The 27,309-nt window shown below is 42.3% G+C and overlaps 1 protein-coding gene across 1 annotated transcript in view; it reads left to right on the top strand.

Annotated features, from left to right (window-relative positions):
* Positions 1-937: 937 nt before the first annotated feature.
* Positions 938-27,309, top strand: part of BARD1 (BRCA1 associated RING domain 1) — a gene marked incomplete at both ends in the record, with an annotated part of 42,945 nt that continues 16,573 nt past the window's right edge. The window contains 6 exons of the mRNA XM_079539020.1: positions 938-1,080; positions 1,180-1,236; positions 4,745-4,890; positions 12,666-13,633; positions 22,336-22,416; positions 23,111-23,283. Coding sequence (XP_079395146.1) covers positions 938-1,080; positions 1,180-1,236; positions 4,745-4,890; positions 12,666-13,633; positions 22,336-22,416; positions 23,111-23,283 — 1,568 coding nt within the window. The remainder of the gene's footprint in view (positions 1,081-1,179; positions 1,237-4,744; positions 4,891-12,665; positions 13,634-22,335; positions 22,417-23,110; positions 23,284-27,309) is intronic.

The following is a 27,309-nucleotide window of genomic DNA, read 5'->3' as shown; positions in this document are numbered from 1 at the left end:
CCCGCTGCTCTTCCTGAGAATAAATTGTTCCTAATATCCAACCTGAGCCTCCCCTGGAGCAACTTAAGGGCCAAATGCTGGTTGCTCATTTTTTGAAGCGCACGCAAAGAGCACAGCATCTTAGCAAGAGGGAGGAGGACGTTCAGCCTGCGAGCTGCTGATGTTTCATGGCTGTTACTGGTTATTCTGTGAGTTTATCCCACTTTCAGAGGGCTGATGGAGCAGGTCCCTGTCCCAGCTGTGTCGCCTGCTATCCTTCCTTGACTGCACTGATATCACGAGCACACGATGGGATGAGGCACCACCGGGGCTGACCTCGCATCGATGTTCTCCTCGCACCTATGGCTAATAGCAGCAGCAAAAGGCAACATTTAACCTTCTATAAAAAGCCATTCAGCCGAGCTGTTTCCCACAGCTTTCACCAGCCAAATCTGCCCGCTCCTCATCGCCGTTGTGATGAAGTTCCCTCACAGAACGGCCCGTTGCACCGAGATTTATGGCACGCTGCTGGAGCTTCTCAACGCGAAATGTCAGTAAAGCCCGTTACGTACCGCTTCTGGCCCTTCTACTCTATCTTTTATTTGGCTTGGGTGTTATTTCTGCCTAAAAGTGATAAATTCCCGCTGGAGCCGCGTTATGTGCTCCAGTAATTACAGCGTGCAGGGGAGGTGCGGGCAGCTCCCTCCCAGCAGCCGCTGTAGGAGCGGGAGTGAGGCCGAGCCGCGGGGCGTTGCCACAAAAACACCACAAAATCGATACAGGCGCGCTCCCAGCCCGCCGCCCGCCATTCCGCTCAGTCTCCACCCCCCCCCCTCCGTGAGCGGGGAGCGCCGCAGTCTGAGGGCGGGCTCCCCGTGTGCGCATGTGCGCGAACGGGCGCGCAGCGCTTGGCGCCTGCGCAGTGGTGGCGGGCGGGCAATTTGGAGTGGCGGCGGCGATGCGTGAGGCGCTGCGCGGCCGCTCGGGCAACAGGCCGGCCCAGGGCGGCCAGCCCGGCCCCGTCGCCTCCATGGCGGGGCCGTGGGCGCACACCCGAGCAGCGTTGGAGGGGCTGGAGAGGGCGCTGAGCTGCTCCCTCTGGTAACGGCACCCCCTCCCATCCCCTCCTGCTTTCTCCCCCCCGGGCTCTGCGAGCCGCCGCGTTACGCCTAACGCTTTGTTTCCTTCCTCTGCCCGCAGTGCCGGTATGTTGCGGGAGCCCGTGTCTCTGGGGGGCTGCGAGCACGTCTTCTGTCTGTAAGTAGCTCTGAGGGTGGCCCGTGCTTCTCTGTGCTGGGCCTTGTGCTGCCGGGGGCTGTGCGGGCTGTGAGAGCCCCGTCAACCCAACCGTTGTGAGATTCCTGGGTGCTGGTATTTGTGCCGCACGGAGTCGCTAAATGGTTTGGGTTGGAGAGGACCTTAAAGAGCACTGAGCTCCAGTCTCCTGTTGTGGGCAGGGCTGCCATCTGCTGCCTAGGACCACGTCTCAGCTGGCCTTGGATACCTCCAGGGTTGGGGCACCCACAGCTCTCTGGGCAGTAGTGCCAGGGCCTCGCTTCTCTCTGGGTCAGGAACTTTTTCCTGACATCTAACCTGAATTCCTGCTCTTTTAGTTTAAAGCTATTCCCCCCTGTCCTATTGCTATTAGATCATATTAAAAAGTTGCTTCCCTTCTTGCTCAGAGACTCCCTTCAGCCTCCCTAGCAGTCTGCAGTGAGGTCTCTTCAGAGCCTTCTCTTCTCCAAGCTGAACAAGCCTTACTCCCTTAACTTCTCATAGGGGAGGTGCTCCAGTCCTTTGCTTATCTTTATGGCCCTCCTCTGGACCTGCTCCAGCAGCCCCACGTCCTTTTTGTGGTAAGGGCCTGAGATCTGGACATAGTACTTCAGGTGGGGCCTTTAAAGGACAGAGTAGAGGGGGAGACTTATTACTGTGATTATAGCAGAGGAGAGGATAGGCCGCTTCTAATTTCTGCTCATAAGCCAGTCTAGAGATACAACTTGTTGAAGCTGTAGTTGCTATGCCAATAATCACAGGATGGCCCAGGTTGGAAGGGACCTCAATGATCATGAATCCCCAACCCCCTTGCCACAGGCAGGGCCACCAACTTCCCCATTTAATACTAGACCAGGCTGCCCAGGGCCTCATTCAACCTGGCCTTGAACACTTCCGGGACATCCACAACCTCCCGGGGCAGCCGTTCCAGTACCTCATTGCTCTCGTAGTAAAGAACCTCCCCGGGACATCTAACCTAAATCTTCCCTCCCTTAACTTAAACCATTTCCCCTTGTCCTGCTGTTATCTACCCTTCCAAAGAGTTGATAAATTGAATGTGTAGAAAGACTCGCTGCCTGTACTGACAGTCTATTTGCTCCTTTTCTTTAGCTTCACCTTTCTGCTGGAGCTTTCTACTGTAGGCCTGAATACTAAAACAGTAGCAAAAGACAATTTCCTGCTTTTGTAGAGCTGATGACAGGGCAGATGCTCTCAGTTTCTCTTCCCTGTGGAATAGATCTTAGTACAAACGATTCATTTTCATCTAGGCACGTGGATGGTTGCCCAGTTTTGGCCCTTAATTGCTGTAGAAGGTTCTGCCTTCTGGAGCAATTCCTCGTTTCATTTCACTACCTGCCCATGGTGTACTTGGGGAAGTAAAATAAATTCCAGAAGCTTGCACAAGGTGCAATAAGTATCTTCATATCTGTCTTATAAAGTGATTTTGTAGGTATAATGTGGATTGCTGGAGGGTAGCATGACAGTGGTTTAGTAAACATAATTACATTGTTGGGTATCTGAGGCCTTGTGGTTTTAAATTGGATAATGCTGGCTTATTCTAGAGGATGAATTTCAAACCCACCGTTGAAAGAATTCCTTGGTTTTAGAGAAACTGCCAAGGCATCAGAAGATGATGCGTGATGTGGTTTGCATTGATGAGGTTGGAAAGAGGAGCCAGTAAGGTTCTTAAGGATACCCCAGCAGCTCTTCCATGCTGCTGAGAAAGCTTCTTTGCCATTATCCCAGCTGCAGTACCCAGTCATTTCTCCTTCGTGTGTCCAACCTTTTAGTCATCCATTCGGTATCCTTTGATGGCTGGGTCTTGAATAGCAGCTGCTCTTTTACATTAATTTGATCACAAACAAACTTGGCAGGACATGGGTTGGACCTGTAGAAATTGGGACGTGAATCGTTTCTGATCCATTGCTAAAGAAAGAACTTTTTTTAATGTGCCTGGGAAAGGATGGGGTGGATGGTAAGTGCTGGCTTATGGTGCGTTAAGTGAAATGAAATGTGTGAAAGTAATGAAATGCAGTCGTCAGGTAACACATAATGTAACTGGTTCTCTCTCAGCATGGGATTTATTATGAGCAGGGATATTTGTTAAGATTTGTTCCTGCAGTTTTGTCTGAGTAACTCTAAGTTAGCCGCAGTTACTGGCTGATGAGCGTAAAAAGCTAACAGCTTGAAGTAATTAGGAAATGTCATCGTATGAAAGTCCTGTTTCCTTTGCACTGCCTTTCGCAGACTTGGGATGCCGGAGGCCAGCTTTCCTGGAGAATGAGACCTGTGTGATTCTCATCTTTGCTCAAAGTGTTTTGTCTGTGTCACCTAGGATACATCAGAGCCAAGAGCTGTATGTCAGTCTTTGTGGTTTGAGACACAGGGCCTCAATGTTGAGGATCTTTGTGCTCCGAGAAGACTGAATGAAGTGCAAAACACCAACACCTAGCAGCAGCTTCTACGTTCTTGTCTTGATATTATCTGAAGGCATGGATGGTACTTGTGTGATGTTTAAGGGAAAGATGCCAGTGCAGTTCTGCAAATAGTTCTCATAATGAAATTGGTAGTTGTTAAGCTTCTGGCCGTATCATAGAACTCTAGAATGGCCTGGGTTAAAAGGAGCACAATGCTCATCTGGTTCCAACCCCCCTGCCTATGTGCAGGATCACCAACCAGCAGACCAGGCTGCCCAGAGCCACATCCAGCCTGGCCTTGAATGCCTGCAGGGCTGGGGCATCCACAGCTTCCTTGGGCAACCTGTTCCATATCGGTGTTTACAGCCTACATGCATTGACTTTGATCTTCCTGTCCAGGTAACAGTGCTGTTATTACTTGCCTTCTGTTGCTCCAAATTTTTAATATGATCTGCTCATGTTTAATTTTGTACCTCTGCCTAGAGCTGTGCATCGTACATGGTGGCAAGATAGCAGAGACGTTGTTGAGATTAATTCAGACTTGATTATGTGAAGTTAAAATATGTTTTGTAGAATAGATTGAAATTGAGAAGTTACACTGGATGATGGCAGTAGCAAATCATAAAGTCCCCCCATTGGACTAATGAATCTAAGATTTGAGGCTTGTGTCACAATAATAGTATTAGCAAGAAGCTACAAATGTTACATGACCTTTATTCAATAAACCTGTTTCTCCCCCATGTTATCTATTTATTGTTATCTAGAGACAAACAGCGATGGAACTTCAGCACTCCTTGGAAATTTGGATCAAATTGTGGCTGTGGGAGTCATGTGATAACCATGACAGCACCCTGGCAAGGCTCTAGACTTAGCTTGCTTAATTATGGCTTGTCATATTGCCGTGATAAACATGTCCTCTCCTGTGCTTGTGACTAGCTCGTATTTGCTTCACAATAGTAGTTTGTCAGTGTTAAGGGAAGAGATTCTCTGTGAGCGTTTGGCTCTGGAAAGGCTGTATGCAAGTACAATAGATAACTTACACTGGGTAATAGATTTTTACTTGTGACTTTCAGATCTTGCATGGGCGACCATGTTGGCAAAGGGTGCCCGGTGTGCCATGTGCCAACCTGGGTGCAAGACATGCAGATAAACCGTCAACTGGATGACATGGTCCAGCTCTGCAGCAAACTGCGGCGTCTCCTGGGTGCAGGCACCTCAGGTAAGAGCAAATATGGGCTTCTGACAGCCGTCGATTCCAGACTGCAGCGTTTCATCTTGTGTACTTTATAGAGAATGAGCAGTGCAGCTCTGTTTAAGATTCTGAAAAGCTGTTACAAACCATGTTTGGGAAACTTGATGTGAGGGGAGCTGTCTGTATGGATTGCTGGTTCTTCAAATCTGTTTTACGAAGAAATCTGCATGAGCGGGTTATCCATAATTCATTAGAATCTGTCTTTCAAAATTAGATGAAAGTAGGATATATTCCCAAGTCTTATGGCAGTTAGTTGAACACACAGGGGCACAAATTGTGGTGTCTTGTGCTCCTAAGGGAACACAAATGTGTAGCATCCCACAGTACACGCTTCCTTAGGAGGGTCTATTAAAGGATTAAGACATTATCATGCCCTTCAGTGATTTGCACATCAAGGTATGCATGGTATCCCAGTAGTTTTCAGTTTTGGGTTTTTACACACAAAACTCTGCTCTCTGCCTAGAGAGAAAGGGGGGCAGGTCTTAATTCATTTATTTTATTCTGGTCCCTAACAGTGAGCTAGTTTTCTACAATGGGATTTTGTCCTTGTTGATTGTACAAGAAGATTGCAGAGTCTGTGCACTGGAAATTAACGTCTATCAAATTTCAGACTGATTGTCAACGTAGGAAAAAATGAACTGAGTGTAGGTGAATGGGTGACTCTTCTGTAAGCCTGGAGAGGAGCCTCTTATGTAATACTGAGTTTTAGAAAACACTCATTTAGTTGTCAAATGCAGAAAAAGGAATTCTTGCTTCATTGTTGCTACTTAATACGTTTGTCTAAATAAAGGATCCTTTGTCAAAGTCTGTGTTCACCTTCACGTTCATTAATGGGGCAGCTCCTTTTTGGCATCAAAATACATTGATGGGATGGGACTGGAAGCCTGTTGTCCGTCTGCTAAGGAATATCTTTTCTATAAATCAAGAAATCTTCTGGAGCATAGGGAGTTCTAGGTGATGGCTTATGTGCAGTGTCAGGGAAACGTCTTGGTGGTGAAGGCTTGTTAAAACCTAGCTGGAGGAGAATCTCTGGGAGGAGGCACTTGTGGTGCTGTAAGCAAACTGTTTAACATGCAGCTGGTTACAGTTATTGATACGGCTTGAACGTTCTGCAGAACTTAGAGATGGAGTGACTCTTAAAGATTGGTGTGAACTTTCACTGGGCTAGAAGTTGGATACTACATGTAATGCCGTAGCACTTCTAAAATGAGGTTTGTGTGGTGTGGCTTAGCCATAGAATAAGTGAGGTTCTTATTTGTTGTGTTTGGACTTTAAAGCAGGCTTTAGGTGAATGTTTACAAGAGTGTTCTGTTTGAAGCTGAAATTATGAACTAATGGAAGCTTGCTTTCCATCACACCTCGTCTTTGCTCTGTGAAGCGTCAGAGGTCTTTCAGATGTTACGTAATGATGTGAAGGGAAAAAAATCTGAGCTCATTGTGATGAAAGGTTCGGATATGTATGTGAGTGAGCACGCTTCTAACGGAGTTGTCTCATGCTATGGGAGATCGTAGCTCCAGATTTTTGAGAACAAATCCTTCAGGATGCTTTGTCATTCTTATTTCTGGCAAGTCTGTCACTTCTGGTAGACATTTGTCTTGAAGTTAATATATACGAAGTGAAATGTTTGAGTTTGGAAAATTGAGCTCTTCTTGTTTAGAAGTTGCTTTCATGTTCTTCAGGCGCTACTTCTGCCCCATCAACAATGTTTTCTTCTTCCTTCTGTTAGAAGGTCAGCAATCATATTCCTATGGAGCAAAGGAAAAGAAGCAGAAGAAAAAGCAGAAAAGCAGTTGAAATGGGAATTGTTTCATACATCCGTTTTTGAATATCTGAAAAGGTTAAAGTTGAAGCCCTGAAGTTCCACGGTGCTCAGGAGGAGGGATCTTGCCTGCTAGTCCTCTGGGATAAAGGACAGCTTTCTGCACAGCTGTGTTTGTTCTAAGAAACTGTAGCAAATAATTCAGGGAAGATTGCACAAAACAAATTATCCTTCTCTTTTAATTTAAAGGGAAGCGCAGCGGATGACAGTACGGAATAATATGAGGGATGTGACCGGTGAGGACTGGCAAATAGCTTGCATTTCCTATCCACATTCTGTAGGTTAGCAAAAGCTGAGTCTCAAAATGAATTCATTAGAGATATTGCATCCTTCTCACTGCCCACTGTTGGAGATTTACAAGGATAATGGGAATCTGGCTGGCTGGTTTCACAGATGGAATATTTGTGCAACACTCTTCATTTCTTATGCCATTACTCTTTAGTGTTGCCAGCTCCAAGACCTCTTGAGAATTGTGGTTGATGGATTAACAGGCTCAATAGGGGCCAGTTTAGCAGAAGCCACTGAAATACTTCAAGACCAGCTTAAAAAAAGAAAGGTTGCTTCCTTGGAAAGAACAAAAGGTTTTCTGGGCTTTTGCTGGTGGTCTTACAAGTCAAAAAATAGCTGCCAAAGTGGTCTCTCTTCTGTTTATTAGATTAACTATTATTTTTTTCCAGTTGAGCGAGAATGACACTAGTGAAGTTTTGGTGCTGATAAACAGCACAGAAGATGGACAGGAAAAATGAGAATGTTTCTTGTGTGTGCACCTAGATGTTTGAAGCACTGACTCAGAGGCATGGACCAAGGTTGAGAAACTTGCTACAGACCCCAGTCCATGCAGGGCGCTTACATTAACTCTATTTTGTGCCTTTGTTGTAGAGCAAATATTTGTTGAATACACTTCAAATCTAGTGGCTTTGGGAGCCCTATTTAAGATCATGACTTTTGTATTAGAAAGGTTTCAGTCGAAGCACTGTTCTCTTCCTCTTGACACGGGGCCTTGGACTCGACAATCTCTAGAGGTCCTTTCCAACCTCTACAAATCTGTGATCCTGTGACTGGAGAGGAGAGGCTTACACTAGATTGGAAGCATTCCATGGTGAATGTCATGAAGTAGTTTAAGACATTATCACCTCAGTGGATGAGAAATGTTTCAATCTTCCAGCTTCATTTCAGAGCTGGGCAAATATAAACAAATTTGTGTCACTTCGTGTTGAAACAGACATGGATGTGCAAGAGATTAGCCACAGCATAGCAACTCCAGCTAGTGAGTCTGCAACAGCATGCACTGTCCAAAGTCACCTTCAACTTATATACTTCCAAAAAACGTGGTGTTGTCTTAATGGCTGGTTTTATCAGAGGGTGAAGCTCGGTGGTGGGTTATCTCTCATGCTTTTGTTTGTTTTGTTCAAGTTCAGTTTTTTTCTCTAGAGAAGTTTCTTACTTCACATGAAAAATAACTTGAATGGAATGCATGTAGACAAGAACCCTGCAGGCAAAAATGCGTGTAGTCAGTTGCATCGACATCAGATAAAGGAGTAATCTTTCAATTTGGGGTTACTTATCAGAACAAGTTCCAAATCAGAAGCTTTTTTATCTGGCCAGTGAGGTGTAAGATTGCCTTATTTTACAGAACTAAGGATGTGTTTGGTTAAAGCCTCCAACGTGTGGATTATCACTTTCACATTTTGAGGACATCTCCATGCTGTCTAGCAGAGAGAGATCATAGCATCTTTCTCCTGAGAGTATGGCTGTTTCTGTATCAGCTAATGGTGAGTATTAAGCAGCCTAATTCCACTTCTGGCTTTCGTAGGGTAGAAATGTCCCCATCTCCTTTAAAAAGAAGAAAGAAGCTGTTAGTTCTTGGATTATTTTCACTTTCTTGTCTACCATCCCGTAGGATTTACAAGGCTTTCTACCCCCACCCCACTGTTTTTGATTCCCTTTTCAAGCATAGCTTATTAATTGCATTTACTCTACAATATAAAATCACTAGCATTACGGTGGGTAATTAGTAAGAACTTGTTGAATTGTGGACAAAGTATGTAGCTGCAAGAGATGAAGATGGATGATTGACAGTAATGCTCTTGACAATGACATTCCAAATACTACAGATGTTGTGTGATATTCTTTGAAAACATCATCATAAATGATCCCAGCAGTCACTTGGAGGTGATTTTACCTTATTCTTTGTAGTGTAATCTGCTTCGCAAAGCATTTCATCCCCAACCCTTCTCTTTCTCACACAAAGCTTAAGCTTTGCAGGTATTAGTCAAATTTTCACAGGTTTGTCTTGATATTGGTGGGCAGTAGGAGAAATTAACTTTTGGTTAGTCTTGATAGCATCACAGGTCAGTTTCCCAGCTTTCTATTGTGGAGGGGGGGGGATGTTGGTCTGTTGTAACAGATTGTATTGCATTTCATGTATGCTGTGACATTTTTCTTAATAGCTAAAACCGAGTTTTTTTTGAATAGCTGGAATTTCTCCCCTTTTCTCCTGTGCTGAATACTTAACTTGCAAAATAATCATTCTTCAGTGAAGGCTCTAATGTTGCACAGATGGTACCAAAGCTCTTCCCTTTGATTTTTAATAAGGGACTAGTTTGTCAAAGAGATTTCTCAACTTCTGTTCTGAAACCCATAATAGAGAATAATTTGAAAGGCACACAATGTGCATCATTATAGTCCTTTGATGCAGATTAATGATAGCTAAACTACATATCCTAATTGCTTCTTTTTTTTCCCCTGCTCTAGTCTGTTATTGCACTACAGCAAAACTTGGAACCGTGGCACTCCAGTTGTATCTACCATTATTTTTGTCTACTCTCAGTCCTTTTTTTAAACACTCAAGAAATTGAATTCTATTAAATGTCAGCGTTAAGAAACTTGTGTTTATTATGTGCCAAGAGCCTAATTTAGAAAGTGTTCAGATAATCTTGTGTGTGTTGATACAGTATTTAGTACATAAGCAACGGAGAGTAAATATATTACTTTTTTTGTAGGCTCTTTCTAACACTGCTATTGTGGATAATCTTTACACTAATATAAATGTTTAAAATCTGGAATTAATAAGTCATGCTTCTCTGATTTACCTTGTCTCAATGAATCTTTTAAAAAAAAAAAAAAAAGCTTGCATGTATTAATAAACCAATTACATCTTAATCATACACAGTCACTTTTCCATTCCTGTTGAGATGAAGGCTCTGAGAATTGGCTTCCAACTTCAAGACAGGAAAGAATTTCTTTGGATTGATCTTTTTTTTTTTCTATGAGCAGTTTTCTCTGAAGGTAGTTTGACTGAATGTACTTTGCTACCAGGTAATTCCCTCTTTATATAAATGAACATTTGCATAGTAAACTGCAACAACTTCCTTTCAGCTTCTAAGCACTGTCTTTTCTCTCTCTGTCCCAGCTCTGAGTCCATTAAAGGAAGAGATTTTCAGGGAGGATAGAAGTGCCATTTGTCCCTATTATTTATACTCCCTGCCTTGTGAACTTCAGAAACAGATGAGAGGGAAGCAGAACTTGAGAACAGCGTTTCTTAGCAGTTGCTGTGCAGAGCTGTTCAGGTAAAGCTGACGGTTGCTACGGAACATTCTGACAAATGGAGTTTGTGAAGAGTGGCCAAAGGGCACCTATCACCAGAGCCAAGTTGCAGGAGCTTCCCTGGGTTTGCGTGGCTGGCCTCTGGGTGTGTGAAGGGAATTTTTTCACAGTCTGCCTGGCATTTTGATCTCTTTCTGTGAAAGCCTCCTCTGTTCAAAAACATGCTCTTTGACATGTGAAGTAGTCAAAGTGAGGAAAAATAATCATAGGAAAGCATTTATTTAGTGTGTTTTCAGCAGGCATTCACTAACCTGACTACTGAGTCCCTGATGAGCAACTAGTAATGAACAGATTCGTTGAAAAACTCTTGTGGTGAATTTTTCACAAGCTCTCTTGCTGCCAGAAGTGGTATATGGAGAGCTTCCAGTGTAAATACTTAATTGTGTTACACTGCTTTAGATCCTGCTTCTGAAGGGCAGTGCCTTTGATTGCATTTGTCACTTGGGCTTTAAAGTCTTCCTGTGCTGTACACATCAAAAAGAATTCTGTCTGTCACAAAATTGTTGGACAAATTACTTTTGCAAGCTGATTTCATTCTTGCTCTTTACTTGGAGATGGCTGGTAGTTCTAGCAAGGCAAATATTTTAGAAGGGAATCTTGTTGTGTAAACAATGAAGGCAAGACAAATAGTAACTCTTACATTTTCATCTGTTTTGCAATCAGGTTTTATTTCTGAAGATGTTATTGTCAGAATGAAATTGGGTATTATGTTTTCCTGAAGGCTAGCTTGTGAGATTTGAGCCTCAAATTCAATCCTTTTATCCTGTTTGTACCAAGCCCAACCCTAACAGAGAGCCAAATAGCTGCAGTTCTGTACTTGGTAATTATCTTGCTGGTATGGCGTAGCTTTTACTAAATAAGTAAATGATTGATTAGCTAGCCTTAAGCTGTATTCTTAAATACACTTTTGTCTGATGCCTTAGATCATCCAGCTAAATCTCCTCGTACCTAGGAGTCTCTTTTCATTTGAGGGGTAAGTAGGGTAGTTTAAATCAAAACTAAGGAAATGTTTAACCTTGAAATGCTCTTTTAAAAGAGACATGATATTCGATTGCTAACTGTACAGCTTTAAGTGAAATAATTATGAAGATATTGTGTGTAAGGGATTGGGAATACTTCGTATGGTAGCTGAGTTTATCTCAGTTTGTTGTAAAAAACCTGCTTGTGGTTATGTCCATAGACAAATAAGAGAAAGGATGGGCAAGACAAATTGTCCTTAGAAAGTTAACACACTAAAGGTAGTATGTTGTTGCATTCACTCTCTTTCACTTTCAATAACTAAGACTTTGTATAATTGGTTTTTCTTATGTAATTTTTTTTTTTTTTTTTTTTTTTTTTTGAAGAAAAACAGCACACTGATCTTGTTTAAGAAAAACAAAAGCATCCTATCTGCCTTCGTAGGCAAAATGAATATTGGTTCTGTGATCCCAATTGTTAACACATCAGTAGGACTTCTGTGAATGGCAATGTAGTTCTGGGAGCTTGGAGGTAATGGAGACAAGGAGATGTGCCCGTTGTTTCAGTGTCCTTAGTGTGCCACGTTTACTTCACAGGACTTACCTGAGGAACCTAAACCAAGTTAGATTTCCAGAGAGGAATCTGTGATCTGTTTGAGTCTCTTGGATTGAAAGAGTTGTTAAATTAAATTAACGTTTAACTTAGAGGTCACTTAATGCTCTTTATTTTTTTTTAAACCATTGAGGAGACTTTATAGCCCCTGTTCTCAGCTGTTGTTCCCTGTACAGGATATTCCTCTGTCATTTTGGTTATTGATTTGTATTTTGCGGCACAGTGTGAATTATCAAATTGCTCCATTGCACATTTTTGGAGACGTATTTGAGATGATCAAAGCATTCCTTGCAGTTATTTACTACCAAGGGTTAGAGGATCAGATAACAGGATACAATTACTTGTAGATTTTGTATGTCCCTCTGACTCATCTGCTGTATCTGTGGAATTAATCAACGTTTGTCAGAAATATTTAACGTTCTTATAAGCATTTTATTTTTGATTGCTTGCAGTAACTCCTTGCATTTTTCCTCAGATAAACTGTAATATTGCTTCAGGAAATCGTTCTGTACTGGTGTCTGTGCACAGGCTACTTTGGTAGACCTGTTTCCAAGGAAAGCTCTGTGAGAAATACTTTTTCTCCTTTATATAACCTGGTCAGAAATATTGTGTGTGCTGCTTTGTTAACCCAGGGAGTTAAGGAACTGTGTCAACCTGGGTGTTTGCTTGCCTAGCAAGGCAAGTAGTTATGGTGCTCTTCTGAAGAGTACTCTCTGAATTATCTTTCTTCTTCCCTTTCTTACCTAGATTCAACGGAATCTACGTCTACACCAATGTGCTCGGACTTCAGAGAAAACAGTAAGAAGGGACAAATAAAAATGTGGTTGAGCCCAAGAAGTAGGAAGATTCGATGTGTCGTGAACAAGAATCAGCCTAAGCCTAAGAGCAATGACCCTTGTCAAGACCCATCTTCAGTTTATCATTTCTTTCCTTCCCCTGTTCACGAGAAGCCCTCCAAACCACCAAAAAAGCAAACCCAGAGGCAGAGTAAGAAGATGAAGAAAAAACGCCTAGCAGACGTGAACAAAGTGTGGGGTTTAGAGAAGCCTGAGCAAAAAGGAGGGGTTGAGGAGAAGACTTCCAAGGAAAAGTGTGTGACCATTTGCAGTGAGCCTCTAGTCCTGTGCACTCCGGAAGCAGATAGCCCCAGAGAGACACTTCAGCAGGAATCTGTAAAGGAAGCTGACTCTACCAGAAACTTGGAAGAAGTGGAAGTATCTCCAGAGGTGAAATCCTCAAAGGAGGAGGATAATGATGAGGCTGTCTGTCCTGTACGAGTCAGCAAGGAAAAAAACTGTGCTGCAGAGAAATTGCCATCAATAGAAAGCGAAGCAATGCCTTTGAAACGTGGAAGGGAGCAATCAAAACTTCCAGATACTTCTCAGTCTAAAAGACGAAGAAGTGAGAGGAGCCTTAACAGGAATTCAGGCAGTCAGACTTCTTGCTCAGAGGACTTGTCTCAGGATTGCCTTATCCCCCAAGTGACCGAACCCAAGACACCTGTTCAGGTCTGTGGCAGTGTAATGAAGACGAGAAGCTCTGCAGCAAGAAGTGCTCCTTCACTTCCAGAATCTCCCTCCACTCCATCTGCTTTGAAGGCTTGTAATCAAGTAGGAATACCACAGAGTCCTTCTGTGTTCAAGTCCCCTGCTAGTAACACGATTGCCAGAAGAAATTACAAAGGGGAGACTTTGCTTCATATTGCTTCCATCAAGGTAGGACTGTCATCTTCTATTTTACCTTTAAACGGGTTTAAAAAGGCAACATTGTATTTAAAATATCCTGAAAACCACTTCAGCAGGTTCTGATTTCGCTGGCAGCGTTCATAATATGATCTTCCTCCTCTGCGTTTAGTGAGTACTTTCCAACTTGTTTCTTTCTCTTCATAGAGAAACAACTATTGGAGTCATCAAAGATGCTTATTATTAAGAATCTTAGTGTATTTTACAGTGTCGCTCACACTTGTGGGTTCTGAGGAGTGATAACCATTCCAAAGTTTAGGCCTTGTCTGCTGGAAATTCTCTGACTTGCTGTAAGGAGTTGATTCAGGTTTTTCACATCTCATGGAGAGATCTTGATCAGTTTAACTTGACCTGGTAATTGCCAGGATGAGATCTTAATTTCTTGCATAAAGATGACTGCAATTTGAGGTAAGTATCTTGTAACCTTTAGGATCTCCATCTGATGCTGATCAAACACTGCACCCTGGGATGTGTGCTGAGCCCCCTCTGCGTGTGCTGTCCTTACAGTAGAGGAGGGAGCTTGAGGACAGAGTTGAGATGTTCTCAGGAGACTTTTACATACAATAACACCTACCACTCATCTGGCTGCTACACTGCTACCAATTTCTTCTGTGCTAAAACTCCATGGCCTTTGCTCTTTGCAAAAGTTAGCCTTGTAGAAGCTACCTGCAGATGGGATAAGTTGAAAACTTGCAGTCAGACTCATCAAATGTGTTATAATAGCAGCTCCTCTCTGCGAGGGCATTACAAAGAGTTTATACCTTAGCAATTTAAATGTTCTTTGTGCTAAATCATAATGTAGAAATGCCGTGTTGTTAATCAGCTGCCTCTGCTGGTAGAATTGATTCAGCTGTAAGCACCCTGACATTTATACTGCACTTCTATTTGACAAGACAAAGGCTGTTCTTGATAAATAACCGTGTCCTCTTTCGTAGGCATCCTAATAAGCCACTCCTGCTGCATGTGAGACCTCTTTAAGTGGAAGTGGCAGCTGAGCTAAGTTCATATCTCTTACCTGATGCCATTAATACTGAATTAGGAAAGAGAAAATGAGATGTTGTCCTCACAGGACTCAAGAGCTTTAAAGGATTGATCTTGTTTCTTCTCTTCGTAACTCCTCTTTATTAAAACACGTGGTTACAAATTATCCTTCCATGATTTTCTGGGAATTTCTGAAGAACAGTATTGTGACTCATTCTAAAAATTGATCTACCTTGATGAGTGTTGACACGGTTGTGGCTTCCATGCCTGATGCTTCTTTGGGACACAAGTACTTCATCCAAGAAAAGAGCATCAGTATGGTGTATTGTGAGATTTGAGGTGAAAACTGATATGCCAATAAGGTGGCTTTCCATTGCAGAGCATTTTGAAGATGAACAAAAAGAAGATATCTGATGCTACAGACACAAGAATAAACGTGTTGCAGCTGTCCAGAGTTGGTAGTATTGCTTGTCAGCATTGGTACAGCATTAGCTGAGAAAAAAGGAGTAGGGCTACTTTAGGGACACTCCAGCTGTAGCATAGGCAGTGCAGTAGGCAGGCACTTTAATGCCTTGTCAGTTCTGTGTGTGAATCCATTTTGATTAATGTTTTAATAATCATTGAGCAGGGTGGGAAGTGACTTCCATTTCTTATTGGTTCTGCTGTGCGGGAAAAAAAAAAACAACAATCCAACCCTTTGATTCTGTCTGTATTGCAATGGTTGTTGTAAAGGCTTGGCTAACTAGATAGGGCTTGGGGATGGTCCCAAAGTTTCCACACTGTTAAATATAGTTAAAATAAGGCAAGGAGAGTGGCCTTTTTCCTTGTGGTTTACTTTTTATCTATGTCCAGCTGGTTAACTCTGAAGAAACTGTTTAACTGTCTCTGAACCACAGCTCTTTATCTGTAGAGGGAGATATGGATTATTTTTCATTTGGATTTGATTTCTTGAGGTCCCTTCCAACCCCTGTGATTCTCTGATTTGTGGTATTCTTTCTCTTTTTACATCGCTACTGTAGATGTGTTGGGGCGTTCATGAGAAGCTGCTGCATCACCTGGCAGCCAGTACTTGTCATGGCAAAGTGGGTTAAGAACAAGTTGCTCAAGCCAGGGTGATGTGGAGACTTAATCTTTCCAGTGAACCATTGGTGATGTGTTTTGCTATCTCTGCAAAACAGTGAACAAGTAATTGTGATTCATTGCCATGAATCTGTTGGGAGCCTCCAGCCATTGCAAGAAAACACTGCGTTCAGGCATCAGTATAAGCTGTGTCATTCTAGCTTACTATTAGTAGGAACCTTGCTGTACTTTGTAACAAATGGCAGATGTGTTCTCAAATAAGTTGGTCTTGAAAATATTTGGTTGCATGCTGTATCTGTATTCCCACTGTGCTTCTAAAAAAATCCCTGCCAGATCGTTGGTTTCTGGAAGCATTTTTCTTCCAATGTTGTGTTACAGGTGAATATTTCTTCATGTTTGTGCAGCTTGCAATGTTTTTCCATGTGTGTAATGAGAAAGTCTTGGAGCTGCCACCCTCTCCCAAGTGAAACAAAGTCAAGTTTCCTGGGATTTCATTAATTATAAAAAATATCTGTTATTTTCATTATCTGTTAGGGTTTAATACTCTGGATGTAATGAAAGCTAATTGACTTCCAGTTTTTTCTTATTTAAAATAGATAATTAACAACATTACGAGGCATTAAAATTAAGTGTATTGTTCTGTTTTGAATGATTCTGAGGGATTGTTCCCTTTTAGTACTTCTACTCTGGTGATAAACTGAGTGTAATCAGAGTTGCTCTCGAGAAAGATTCTAGAATGGGTGAACTTAATGCTGAGTTGCAGTTTAATAAATGAAAATAAATGCAGCTCTTCCCTCAGCAGACGGCAGTCGTGTTTATCTTCCTCCATAGTCATTAAAGCTAAAACTTCCACTTAGTCAAGATACAAAACGTGCTCTTCTGCACTCCAGATACTCTGACCTGGTGGGAAATTGCCCCTTCAACAGCCCATCTGAATAATCATAGAATCATAGAATCACCAAGGTTGGAAAAGACCTAAAAGCTCATCCAGTCCAACCGTTCACCTATTCCCAACAGCTCCCACTAAACCATGTCCCTCAGCACAACATCCAGTCTTTCCTTGAACACCCCCAGGCTCGGTGACTCCACCACCTCCCTGGGCAGTCCATTCCAGTGCCTGACCACCCTTTCTGAAAAGTAATACTTCCTCATGTCCAGCCTGAATCTCCCCTGCCGTAGCTTGAAGCCATTCCCTCTGGTCCTATCACTAATGACACGAGAGAAGAGGCCGACCCCCAGCTCACTACAACCTCCCTTCAGGAAGTTATAGAGAGCAATGAGGTCTCCCCTGAGCCTCCTCTTCTCCAGGCTGAACATTCCCAGCTCCTTCAGCCTCTCCTCATATGGCCTGTGTTCCAGACCCCTCACCAGCTTTGTTGCCCTCCTTTGAACACGTTCCAGGGCCTCCATGTCTTTCCTGCAGTGAGTGGCCCAAAACTGGACACAGTACTCGAGGTGTGGCCTCACCAGTGCTGAATATAGGGGAACAATCACCTCTCTGCTCCTGCTTGCAGCACTGTTTCTGATGCAAGCCAGGATGCCGTTGGCCTTCTTGGCCACCTGGGCACACTGCTGGCTCATGTTCAGCTGAGCGTCAATCAATACCCCCAGGTCCATTTCCTCTACGCAGTCCTCCAGCCACACCGCCCCAAGCCTGTAGCGTCGCCTGGGGTTGTTGTAGCCAAAGTGCAGGACCCGGCATTTGGCCTTGTTGAACTTGCTGAATAATGAGTTATTCACAGTACAAACTCTCTTACTTAGGTGATGCTCAAAAATGTGACTCAGTACTACTTAGATTTCAGATGCTGTACTAACAAGCTAGTGTGGAAAGAGGAGGATTTCATGAAAGCTTTACCCACGGTTAGCCCACTGAGTTGCACTCTCCACATTCATTATGCTTAGCACTGCAATACTGCTAGGTAATTCTGTGAGAGTGTTCCTTTTTACTGCTTCGTTACCACTTGTGTAGTGATGACCTGAAAGAAGGAAAGAAAGTCTTTGTGAGCATCAGATGACCAAGCTCTAGAGCGTTTGGATCATTTTTAGGTAGATATCTGACCTTGCCAGCTGTGCAATTCCTTCCTTTTGATACCAAAGGATCTAACTCATGATTAAATGTTGGGCCACGTGTGCACATGTGAGGCAATGCATCCCTTGCTGCTGTTCCTCTTTAGCCTTTTGGCAGTGAACAAACAGCATCCTTTGCTCCAGCTGCTTCGCAGTGAGTCAGTGCATCCCTTGGTCTGGGGTCTTGGCCAGGCCCAATTCTGTGCAGCAAGTGACTGAGTATAACATACATTTTATTGGAGAAAGGAGATCTGTTAGAAAGTGACAGGATGATTCAGGTGCAGGCTTGGCACCTCAGTCTGCTTTAAAACTATTTTTGAGAGTGGGCTTCTAGGATTCTGTAATACTCAAGGACATATAATGCTAACAAAATAAAGCATCTTTATTGCGAGTTGACACAAATGAACACCAGAAAAGCAAGTATGTACTTACAGTTAATTAGCCATGTACACACTTAGCTGTATGATTTGAAAGTGTTGCTGGTACCGTACTCACCAAGCTGCTGTTAGGAATGGGGATGATCAACCCTGGCAAAATTTTGCTTCAAAGCTGATCTGTTTCATGGAGTCTGATGTCAACCAGGTATCCTCAGGTATTCTGGAGTTCTCATGCAGAGAAGTGTATGCAGTGGAAGCTCTGAGCTTGGGCAGGCAGTGAGTTACTTCATCCTTACAGAGTTAGGAGATGTAGGACACCAGCACACAGAGCAGCCAGGAGCTGCTGCTGACTTCTGTTCCTCTACCTAGAACAGCCAATTGAAGTTGCTGGTTTGTATTTTCTTAGACTAGTTCTTGCTTTCTGAGACTGAATTTTGCTTTTCACAGAAGTACTTCTGTTTTTCTGGGTGATGATTGCAGCTTCCTTGTGCTTATCAAGGATATTTCAAGATATTTCAAGTTCTTATGTACCCAGCTGCTTGTGTAGGATCCACTCTATTTCCCAAGTATATCTGAGGTTCCCAGATCTGCAGCATTTTCTATTGTGAATGTTTCAGCAGGCATCTTACTCTGTTGGTATTTTCCCCATCATAACCAGGTTGCCTTTATGGTTGCTGTCATCATGGTTTGAGAAGTAATTCAGAGAAATTGGAGGTGAGAAACTTGCTGTTTATTGGAAACAGTTGAATGGAGCACTCATAATCACTATAAACATGCTGTAACTCATTTTTGGTCCTCTTTAACCCTTTTTTGTGAGCTGTAGTTTTCTTCATGCTGTGCCATATCTTAACAAGCAAACATGTTTGGGTTTGAAAGGGTTTTTTGTTAATTTGTTTGACCCACAGGTTGAAATCTCTTGAGCGAGCAAAGGGAGAAGTGTTTGGTTGATGTTGTACAGGTTTTTAACCCTAACTCTGAGTTTCATTTTTAAACGGGTAGAATTTTTACATTAACTTAATAATTTAAAGGTGACTTTCAGTGGAAAATGTATGGTTAATGGAAGCAGTGAATGAGAAAATGTCAAAAATGTGCCTAAAGGGACACTTGCAATTGTTGTTAACCATCTGTTCTTGTTAGCATCGTGACACGTAACTGATGTTAGGACTTGAAAGGGGGGGGGAAAAACCCAAAATGTTGTCCCAGCCAAGTGGGTTTGGCTTTCTGGGTTTATGCCATCAGTTTCTGCAGGAGCTAACTGCTCACTGGGAGGGACTACTTTCAAAGCTGTGTAAATACCCTTCTCTCTGTAAGCTGATGCAGCGCTATCTTCTGGACCTGCCAACAGATGGCCCCAATGCCTTTCCTGCTTCTGTGACTTTTCTGGGCTCTCTTAAGCAGAGGAAGAGCAAACCCAATCCGTTCTGTTGTTGTCACTGTACATAAGGTTGGTTATGAGCTTCTAATGTCCTTTGCTTTACTTCTTCCAAACAGATACTGTTACGCTTTGCAATAATTTCTGACTCTTTAGAGGCTGATTGTAATCTGTCATTGATAATGAGATGTACAGAATCAATGTTTCCCTGGGCTTTTTAATGTTAGTGCTTTTCTACCTGATGTTTGTCCTGTTTGGTTCTGAACAAGCAGCATCTCCAGTTGTTTCCACTCTGGTTGCAGACTGAACACAAGCTGTTGGGCCCCACTGGTGTAGCTCTGACTGCTGGGGACTGGTGATTTTCTGCTGACGTTGCTAGGGACAAGCAAATTCAGGGGACCAAATGTACATCACCTGTTTGAATATTAGACAAAGCATAATTCATGGAATTGTAGGGGTTGCAAAGGACATCTGGGCATCAAGTCCAACCCTCTGCTAAAGCAAGTTCCCTTCGGTAGACTTCGCGAAGCATGTTTGAATGGGTGATCTCAAAGCAGTAGCTGGGTAAAACTGTGGACTTCTGCTTTCTTGTGGAGAAAAGGAAGATGGTATACTGATTTTTTTTTTTTTTTTTTTTTTTGTGACTGGGCTTTGCCCTTACCAGATGCTCTGGAAAATTCTAAATAGAAAGGGTAAGCACTAACTTATGAGTAACTATCAGCTTTGAGCACATGTTACCTGCTGACTTTGTATGACCCTCTGGTGCCAGTAACCCTGCTTGCTGGAGGGGCTTTAGGGTGTTTGCTAAGAATCTGCTTCTTGAAATTCCTCTTTCCCAAGAGGACGTTCAGTCAAATTGCTTCTTGGGGGTACGTCATCACAGAATGCCTTGGTTTGGAAGAGACCTCAACGATCATCTGTTCTGACCTCAAAAAGGCATGCGCTCCTATCATGTGACGTAGCCAGAAATGAAGTAGTCAATTCAACGCTACGTTTCTTCCAATTTTGAGGCTACAAACAAAAGTTCCTTAGCATATCTCTTGTAATCCTGATTGACAGCACGTCTGCAGTCTCTGCACAGCACAGCTGACACGACAGCTTCCCACCCTTCTGTCAATGTCATCGCAAGGTGCCATTGCAGGGAGTGGGTTCCATTTACAGCTGGGGGGGATATCATAATACTTCTGTCAACTGCAAAACGCTGCTCTTCCCATTTTTGATTCTGGTCTGTTTATTCTGTGCATGTTGTTCTGTTGTCCACGCCAGCTACGCTTCCTTTGGTAAAGCTATAGCAATGCTTTACAAATCAACATTAATGTTACTGTTCTGAACAGCTACAGCACTCTGATGCTCACACAAATTATTAGCTATGCTTACTGCTCTAGAGGGGAGTACTGTGGAAATGTCAAACCTTTGCTGTACGTGTTTGCAAACTTAACTTTAAATGATAAGCTCAGATCTTGCTTATTATAGATAATTGTATCTTCTCTCTGTAGAGAAAGATCTGATGCTGATCTCACCATCTTAGCTGTTTCTGAATAACTGTTGACATTTGATGCGTGTCTGTTACCTTGCAACCGTAAAGTATTCTAACAGCAGCATATTCTTAAATTGCTTTGAAATGTAATGTTTTACTAGGACATCTAGGTTGGGAATGTAATGGATGAAACTTCCCTGCCATCTGATTTGCCTGGCTGCTGTACAGCCAGTGATTCTCAGCGCTTTTTTTGTGAGTGTCTCTTGCTGGATTTATTTGTGCTGAGCAGAATCTGACGTCTTCATCTTTTCTCTAACTAGAGAGTGAAGATTAAAGCAGTTGTTTTTCAGCAGTGCTCCCTACTAACAAAAACAAATGGGATTAAGTTTATTTCTGTTGTACTTAAGACTTAATATTCTCTCACATTTGCCTAAGTTGGGCTGTAGAATAACAGTTCCTTGATGCTTTGTGAGGTACAGAACTTTGTGTTTCATGGAATAAATTTTTTTCCCCATGGCTCATGATATTTATACATTGCAAGTTTGGTTAAGGACAAGGGCAGGATACCAGTTTACATGTTAGTGCTTCAATACCTTGCTCTAGGGCAGGTGTTAGTTATTGTCTTGAAATGCCTTCACCAACTCTGCCCAGTAGCTTCTTTTGCCATATTATGATGGAGACAAAGTAGAGGCTGAGCAGAAATCAGTTTCCCTTTTATTCAGGTTTTACTATAGGCAAGGAAATGAAAATAGCATGTTTTCCAAAAAGCAATTGAAAACTATTGTGTTAGAATAAGTGTCAGAGTTTCAGTGAGATTCAATGTAAGCAGTAATTTCAGTGTTAAATAGAAATCTTTTCCTTTTGACTTGTGGGGGGAAAACAATCTACAGGAGCTTGTTTGCCTTATTAGTCTGTTTTACCTGCACATGTTTCTAGCCAATCCTTTATGAATCAAAGAAAAGGAAAAAAAAAAAAAAGAGGAGAAAAGAAATAACTTCTGAATAAGCATTCCTTGTCCTTGCAGTTAATTCCAGTGTACCAGGTCAAACTTTGTATTTCAGGATTCTGCGTTAAGACAGTTATGTTTTCACATTAAAATCAGGTGCATATGTATGGGAAAAATGTTCAGCTCCTTCTAGCTGAACACTGACTGATAAAATGTTGTCTCCAAACCAGCTAAGTTTCTGTTATCCTAGCAGTTTCCAAATGGAAGACTGATTTAATGTCATTGCAGGTAAACTTATAACATTGCATCTCTTAAGCTTGTTGTCTTTGTGTGTCTTTATTACTCTGTAATGATAATTATTTCTTACCTATGTAGGGTGACTTAGCAGCTGTTGAAGAGCTGCTGAAAAATGGGGCAGATCCCAATGTTAAGGACAATGCTGGCTGGACACCACTGGTGAGTTGTAGACTTCTTGCCTTTTGTCTTTCTATCAGATTTCATTTCATCCCTCCTTTTCTCATGCTTTGGTTCCTTTTATACACACTTAGGTGACAAAGAATTGTTCAGGATAGAAAATGGTGGCAGTGTAAGAGAATTTATTACTAACAGCTGCAGCCAAATCCAACTTTCCTCTGCTGGGTTGGAATTTGCAACTGAGATGTCTGAGACCCTGCAAGTGCAGAAAATGTGACTATGATACCTAGAAAGTAATTGGTTGCAGACATCTGTCTTTCATGAGTGCTTAATGTCCTTGGTGGTTTTCTTAACGTTTTTGGAAGTAGATGGAGTGGTTGAATGAAAAAATATCGCACTCTTGAAGAACAGAGAATAAATAGGAGGCTTTTTTCAGCAACTTCTTTCTCTCCTAAACAGTACTCTTGACTGAGCCTGTAATCTGTGAGGCTTTGTTCTTTGTGGTCTAATTTGAACACAATCGGCCTTTGTTCGCCTCCTCTCTGTGCTTGTTATTAGTGCCAGGTTCCAAGGTTAGTTCATGTTGGGAATGTAATGCAGTATCCTTGCATCATCTTCCCTGATTATCTTCTGAGAGGGTTTGAAAATGAACACGGTAACTGGTATGACAGAGGTCCTTCCTCTGAGCTCTGTTTCACCTGAGTTTTCTCTTTCCTGCTTGTGGACTCCACGCTAGCACGAGGCATGTAACCACGGGCACCAAGAGGTGGTGGAGCTGTTGCTACAACACAAAGCACTGGTGAATTCTACGGGCTATCAGAACGATTCGCCCCTTCACGACGCTGCCAAGAATGGGCACGTGAGCATTGTAGAGCTGCTGCTTCTGCACGGTGCCTCCCGTGATGCAGTGTGAGTAGAAGTAATGCTGTTTAAGCTGTAGCACTAGCTACAGTATCCAGGATGTATGATAAGTAAATATGAAGCAAAGCTAGTTAATTAAATGCCGTTATTTGTAGCAGTAGTGGAGATGTTGAGCACAACACAGCATACTATCTTTATATCCACCCCTTTTCAGGGTGTTTTGTTTCCATTTCACTTTGTCCAGGAAGTATCTGGGGGCTGTCCTAGGAGAGCAACGAAATACGCTTGTCCTATTTTAACACTCTTCTGTTGGTGTTTTGTTATAGCTCAGTGAGATATGGAATGCTGAACTAGATGAGCTTTGAACTGCTACATCTGTTTTTTTCACTTTCCCTTCACTCCTCGCCAGGAGAAGGTGTTTCAATCCAAACTGCAGACTGTTAGTATACCAGCTGTTAAATGTGGTTGTAGGTGCTTTAGCATTGCTGTTGTGCCAGGAGCACCCAACGCATGTCAATAGAGGGGTGTGTGTGTGTGTACCAAGACAGGTGAAGCCTTGTGTGCCATAAGTTTCCTTGTTAGGAGCATAACAAAACATAAGCAAATTCAGTTTAATCACTTCAGCTCACAGTATTCACTCTTGAAGATCGCAGAATTGAGGTATTCTCAAGAAAAGCATGGGCTTTTCAAAACCAGTCATAGTCTTGAAAACACTGGAGTTGGAGAAGGGTGGGAGAGAAGCACACCAAATAGAGCACCCTAACTGTGAGAAAGGATCGATTGTTCATCTTCATTTGGTTCTTGAACAACAAAGACCCACGCGTTACACCGTAAGCTGACAACTTCAGAAACTAATTTTCAAACCACTCATGTATTGCTCTCTGGTTGTGTGACACTTACCACTTGTCTGTCTGGTATCTGAAAGTGTAGCACAGGCAACAGCTTTGATGCAAGTTTTCAACAGGACTCGAGCGCTGCAGGGTTTGCACTGCAGAGACTCCAAATGCCAGCATTGGGACTTTTCAGGTCTCTTATTAGCCTTAATCTCTGCTGCGTGGGCTTAGACAAACTGAGACAAAGCTGAACTTAGTTCAGCTCATTCTGTGTGAGCAAACATGACCTTCTGTTGAAACAGGAGCTTTTTAATCAGGGAAGGAAAGATTTGAATAAATCTTAAACTCGGCCGTAGTTGTCACTGAATATGGGTAAGATTCAGTTGTGTATGAAGGCACTGGGATGCAGGTTAGGTCACAACCAACTACTTCTAGCAGTATTAAAAATAGCTTCTTACTTCTGAATACACAGTGTTCTTGCCTTAGCCTCCAGTGTACTCAAAATATCCGTGTGCTGTTTATAAATATGGAAGAATACACTTCTTAAATCTTTTGGGGAACAAGCATAGCCTTTCTTGATCTCTTTTGTTGCTTTGGCAAAAAAGCAGCCCTGCCGGCCCCCTGCCCTGGATAAAGTGAGGCTTCCAAATCTTCTGTATGTTCTCTACCCCTGTCTGAAGTGTAACTGCATATATTCCTATCACAGCGATGAGGGAAAGATGTTTTTTTCCATTTTACAGAGAACGTTGGAGACATAAGAAGAAGGGATCTACAAGTGAGGTGTTTAGACTTGAATAGTAAGACTTTACTGACCTCTTCCAAACACTGCCAAGAAACAGTATAAACAACAACAACGTATGTGAGACTTCTGAGAATGTCTTATGCTTCCTTCCCTTTTCTACTGAGCCCTGCTGGTTTTAAAGACAAATTACTTTCTTTCCCTGGACCACATCTGTCCAAATCTTACAGTGTCGATTTCTACCTGTGCTTCTGGTGCTAATTAAACAGTAGTTGGATTTGTCTAGATAAGTGGATTTGAAACCTTTTTGATATAAAAAGTTTAATTTTTTTTTCTAGAGGATGCAGGAACCCTTATAATAAAGTCAAGACCCTGGCAAGAAGCATGCTTTTCTTCAGAGCTTTTTCATGTATCCAGGAGCAGCACTTTTGAAAACAGGAGGCAAGAGCAGGGTGATCACCTCAGATAGTGCACTTATCGTTGTCGATTTGGTATGATTAGTTATAATTGGCCTCATTGTTCTTAATACAGGATATGCTTACCTCCACGTTAGGACTAGCATTGTTAATGCAGAAATTGAGCAGTAATGAGCAGAACTGAAGGGTGTACTTGTGGAGTGCCTTAAATTTAAAGGTAAGCAGTGTGTAAGCTAGAACTATAACAAATTTTGCTAAGCTACTGTCTTTACATTGATTCTTTACGTGCAATTCATTTTGGTCATTGCATGGGCTCTTCAAGTGCTCAGTGAACTTTGAGGCTGGGTGAGGGCCCTCTTTATCCTAGCAGTGATTCTTCACTGCCTCATGGAGTGGAGGAACTTTTAAATAGTTCACTGTGGTTACTCAAAGACTTTTCCTTTAGCTAACCTCAGTGAATCGTGAACATGAAACATGTATTCAAACATTTCTTGAGATATGCAGCATGAAAATCCCCAGAAGTGACTGATGTGGCTGTTCTGACCATAGATATAACTTGATTATGTCTTAATATCCCTTGTGTGCTGGAGAGTTAATTTATTGGAATTAAAGCAGATATTACATTGAAGAGCCTGCTTAGAGCAGTAGTTTTGAATTTCAGCGTGAATCTTGGTTGCACAAGGCAAAATATGTATTTTTAAAGAAATGAAGCATTTTAACTGAAGACAGTTAAGATCTCCTAGGCTGTAAAGGATTATAAGATATATCTGGGAACAAGAACAGCCACTTCCCAAGGGACTCAAGGCGTGAGGAAGTAACGAGGTATGATATAAAGCAGCTGCATATCTTCTGGACAAAGAGAGTACAGGTGAGAACTACAACCCCTCTTTCCAGATTGCAGTTCTAGGATTTCAGTCTTCTTCAGAAACAGATTTCCAAAAGAATTCTAAGATTTAGTAGTAGTGGCAATTCTTTTACCATTTGAAATTTCCACTGACTGGGAAAGACACGAAGTGCAAATGGAAAATATTATATGCACCACTGGATCTATTGATTGTCCCACTGGTCTACTTAATTTTTTAAACTTAATCTCCTACACGTAGCTCCTTTTTTTTTTTTTTTTTAGCTTTTTTTCCACATGCTCATTCTTGAATTCTGCCTCTTTCCTTGCTTCACAGCAAGCCAAGTGATTTGAGAAATTAGTTCTGTGCATTTGCAATTTCACAGTACTTTCTAAATGCTTTCACTCAAGTGGGCTATCTTGCCACTTCTTCATGCCCAATAAGTTCAGCATTAGTAAAAATTGTTGTTGCCCTGTTATTTTTTTTTTTCTTTTAGGTGTTAGCGGTCTGAGTAGTTGAGTCTGATTCCAAACAAACCTGGGGGAATGTTTAGGGATTGGCTGTTGTCCCCAGTTATGAATGGCATAGAGGTAAATGTGACTCTGGGGCTTCTGAGGAACTGGCATGGATATGTCCCTCTTATCTGTTCTTCCCTGATTGCTTGTTTCTTGAAAGTTCCCTGAAACACGTAGGAGGTAGCTGTTAAATTTCCTTTCTGCCACAGCTATTAGTCTCTTTGTAGCTAAGGCTTTGTAGGTAAGAATTCAGCAATGTTCCACCGTAAACCGAATCCCAGTTTCAAAGCTGTTCATAAGAAGCTCTTTGATCGCTCGGTCCTTCACATATCACCTGTCGTCTCATGTAAAGCCATACTCAGAAGATTATATTGAGTTGCTCTTCATTGGGCTCATCTTTGTTCTCAGCACAGAAATCCTGCTCTTTGATTGGAATTTGCTGGAGCCCTAAGAGCCCTCCACTGAATATTCCTTGATGACTGACTAATAGGAGAGTGTTTGCATCAAAGGATACATCTGACTCTTGAATGTTTAAATCAACTTGCAAGAAGCCATCTTACACTCTAGTAGAAAGAAGTGTGCCTTAGAGACCTTGTATTCTGGCTGAAGCATCAGAGGCACTTACTACCGTCTGATGGTAGCACTTCTGTCTGTCTTCCTTCTGAAGGGGGAACTTGTCAGCTCGGCCCCATGTGGGCCCATATTCAGCAAACACTAACCTATACGTTA

The sequence above is a fragment of the Tetrao urogallus genome, assembly GCF_951394365.1.
Source record: "Tetrao urogallus genome assembly, chromosome: 8".
Taxonomy (NCBI): Eukaryota; Metazoa; Chordata; class Aves; order Galliformes; family Phasianidae; genus Tetrao; species Tetrao urogallus.
Note: the sequence above shows the minus strand (reverse complement) of the source record. Positions and strands in the feature narration are given on the sequence as shown.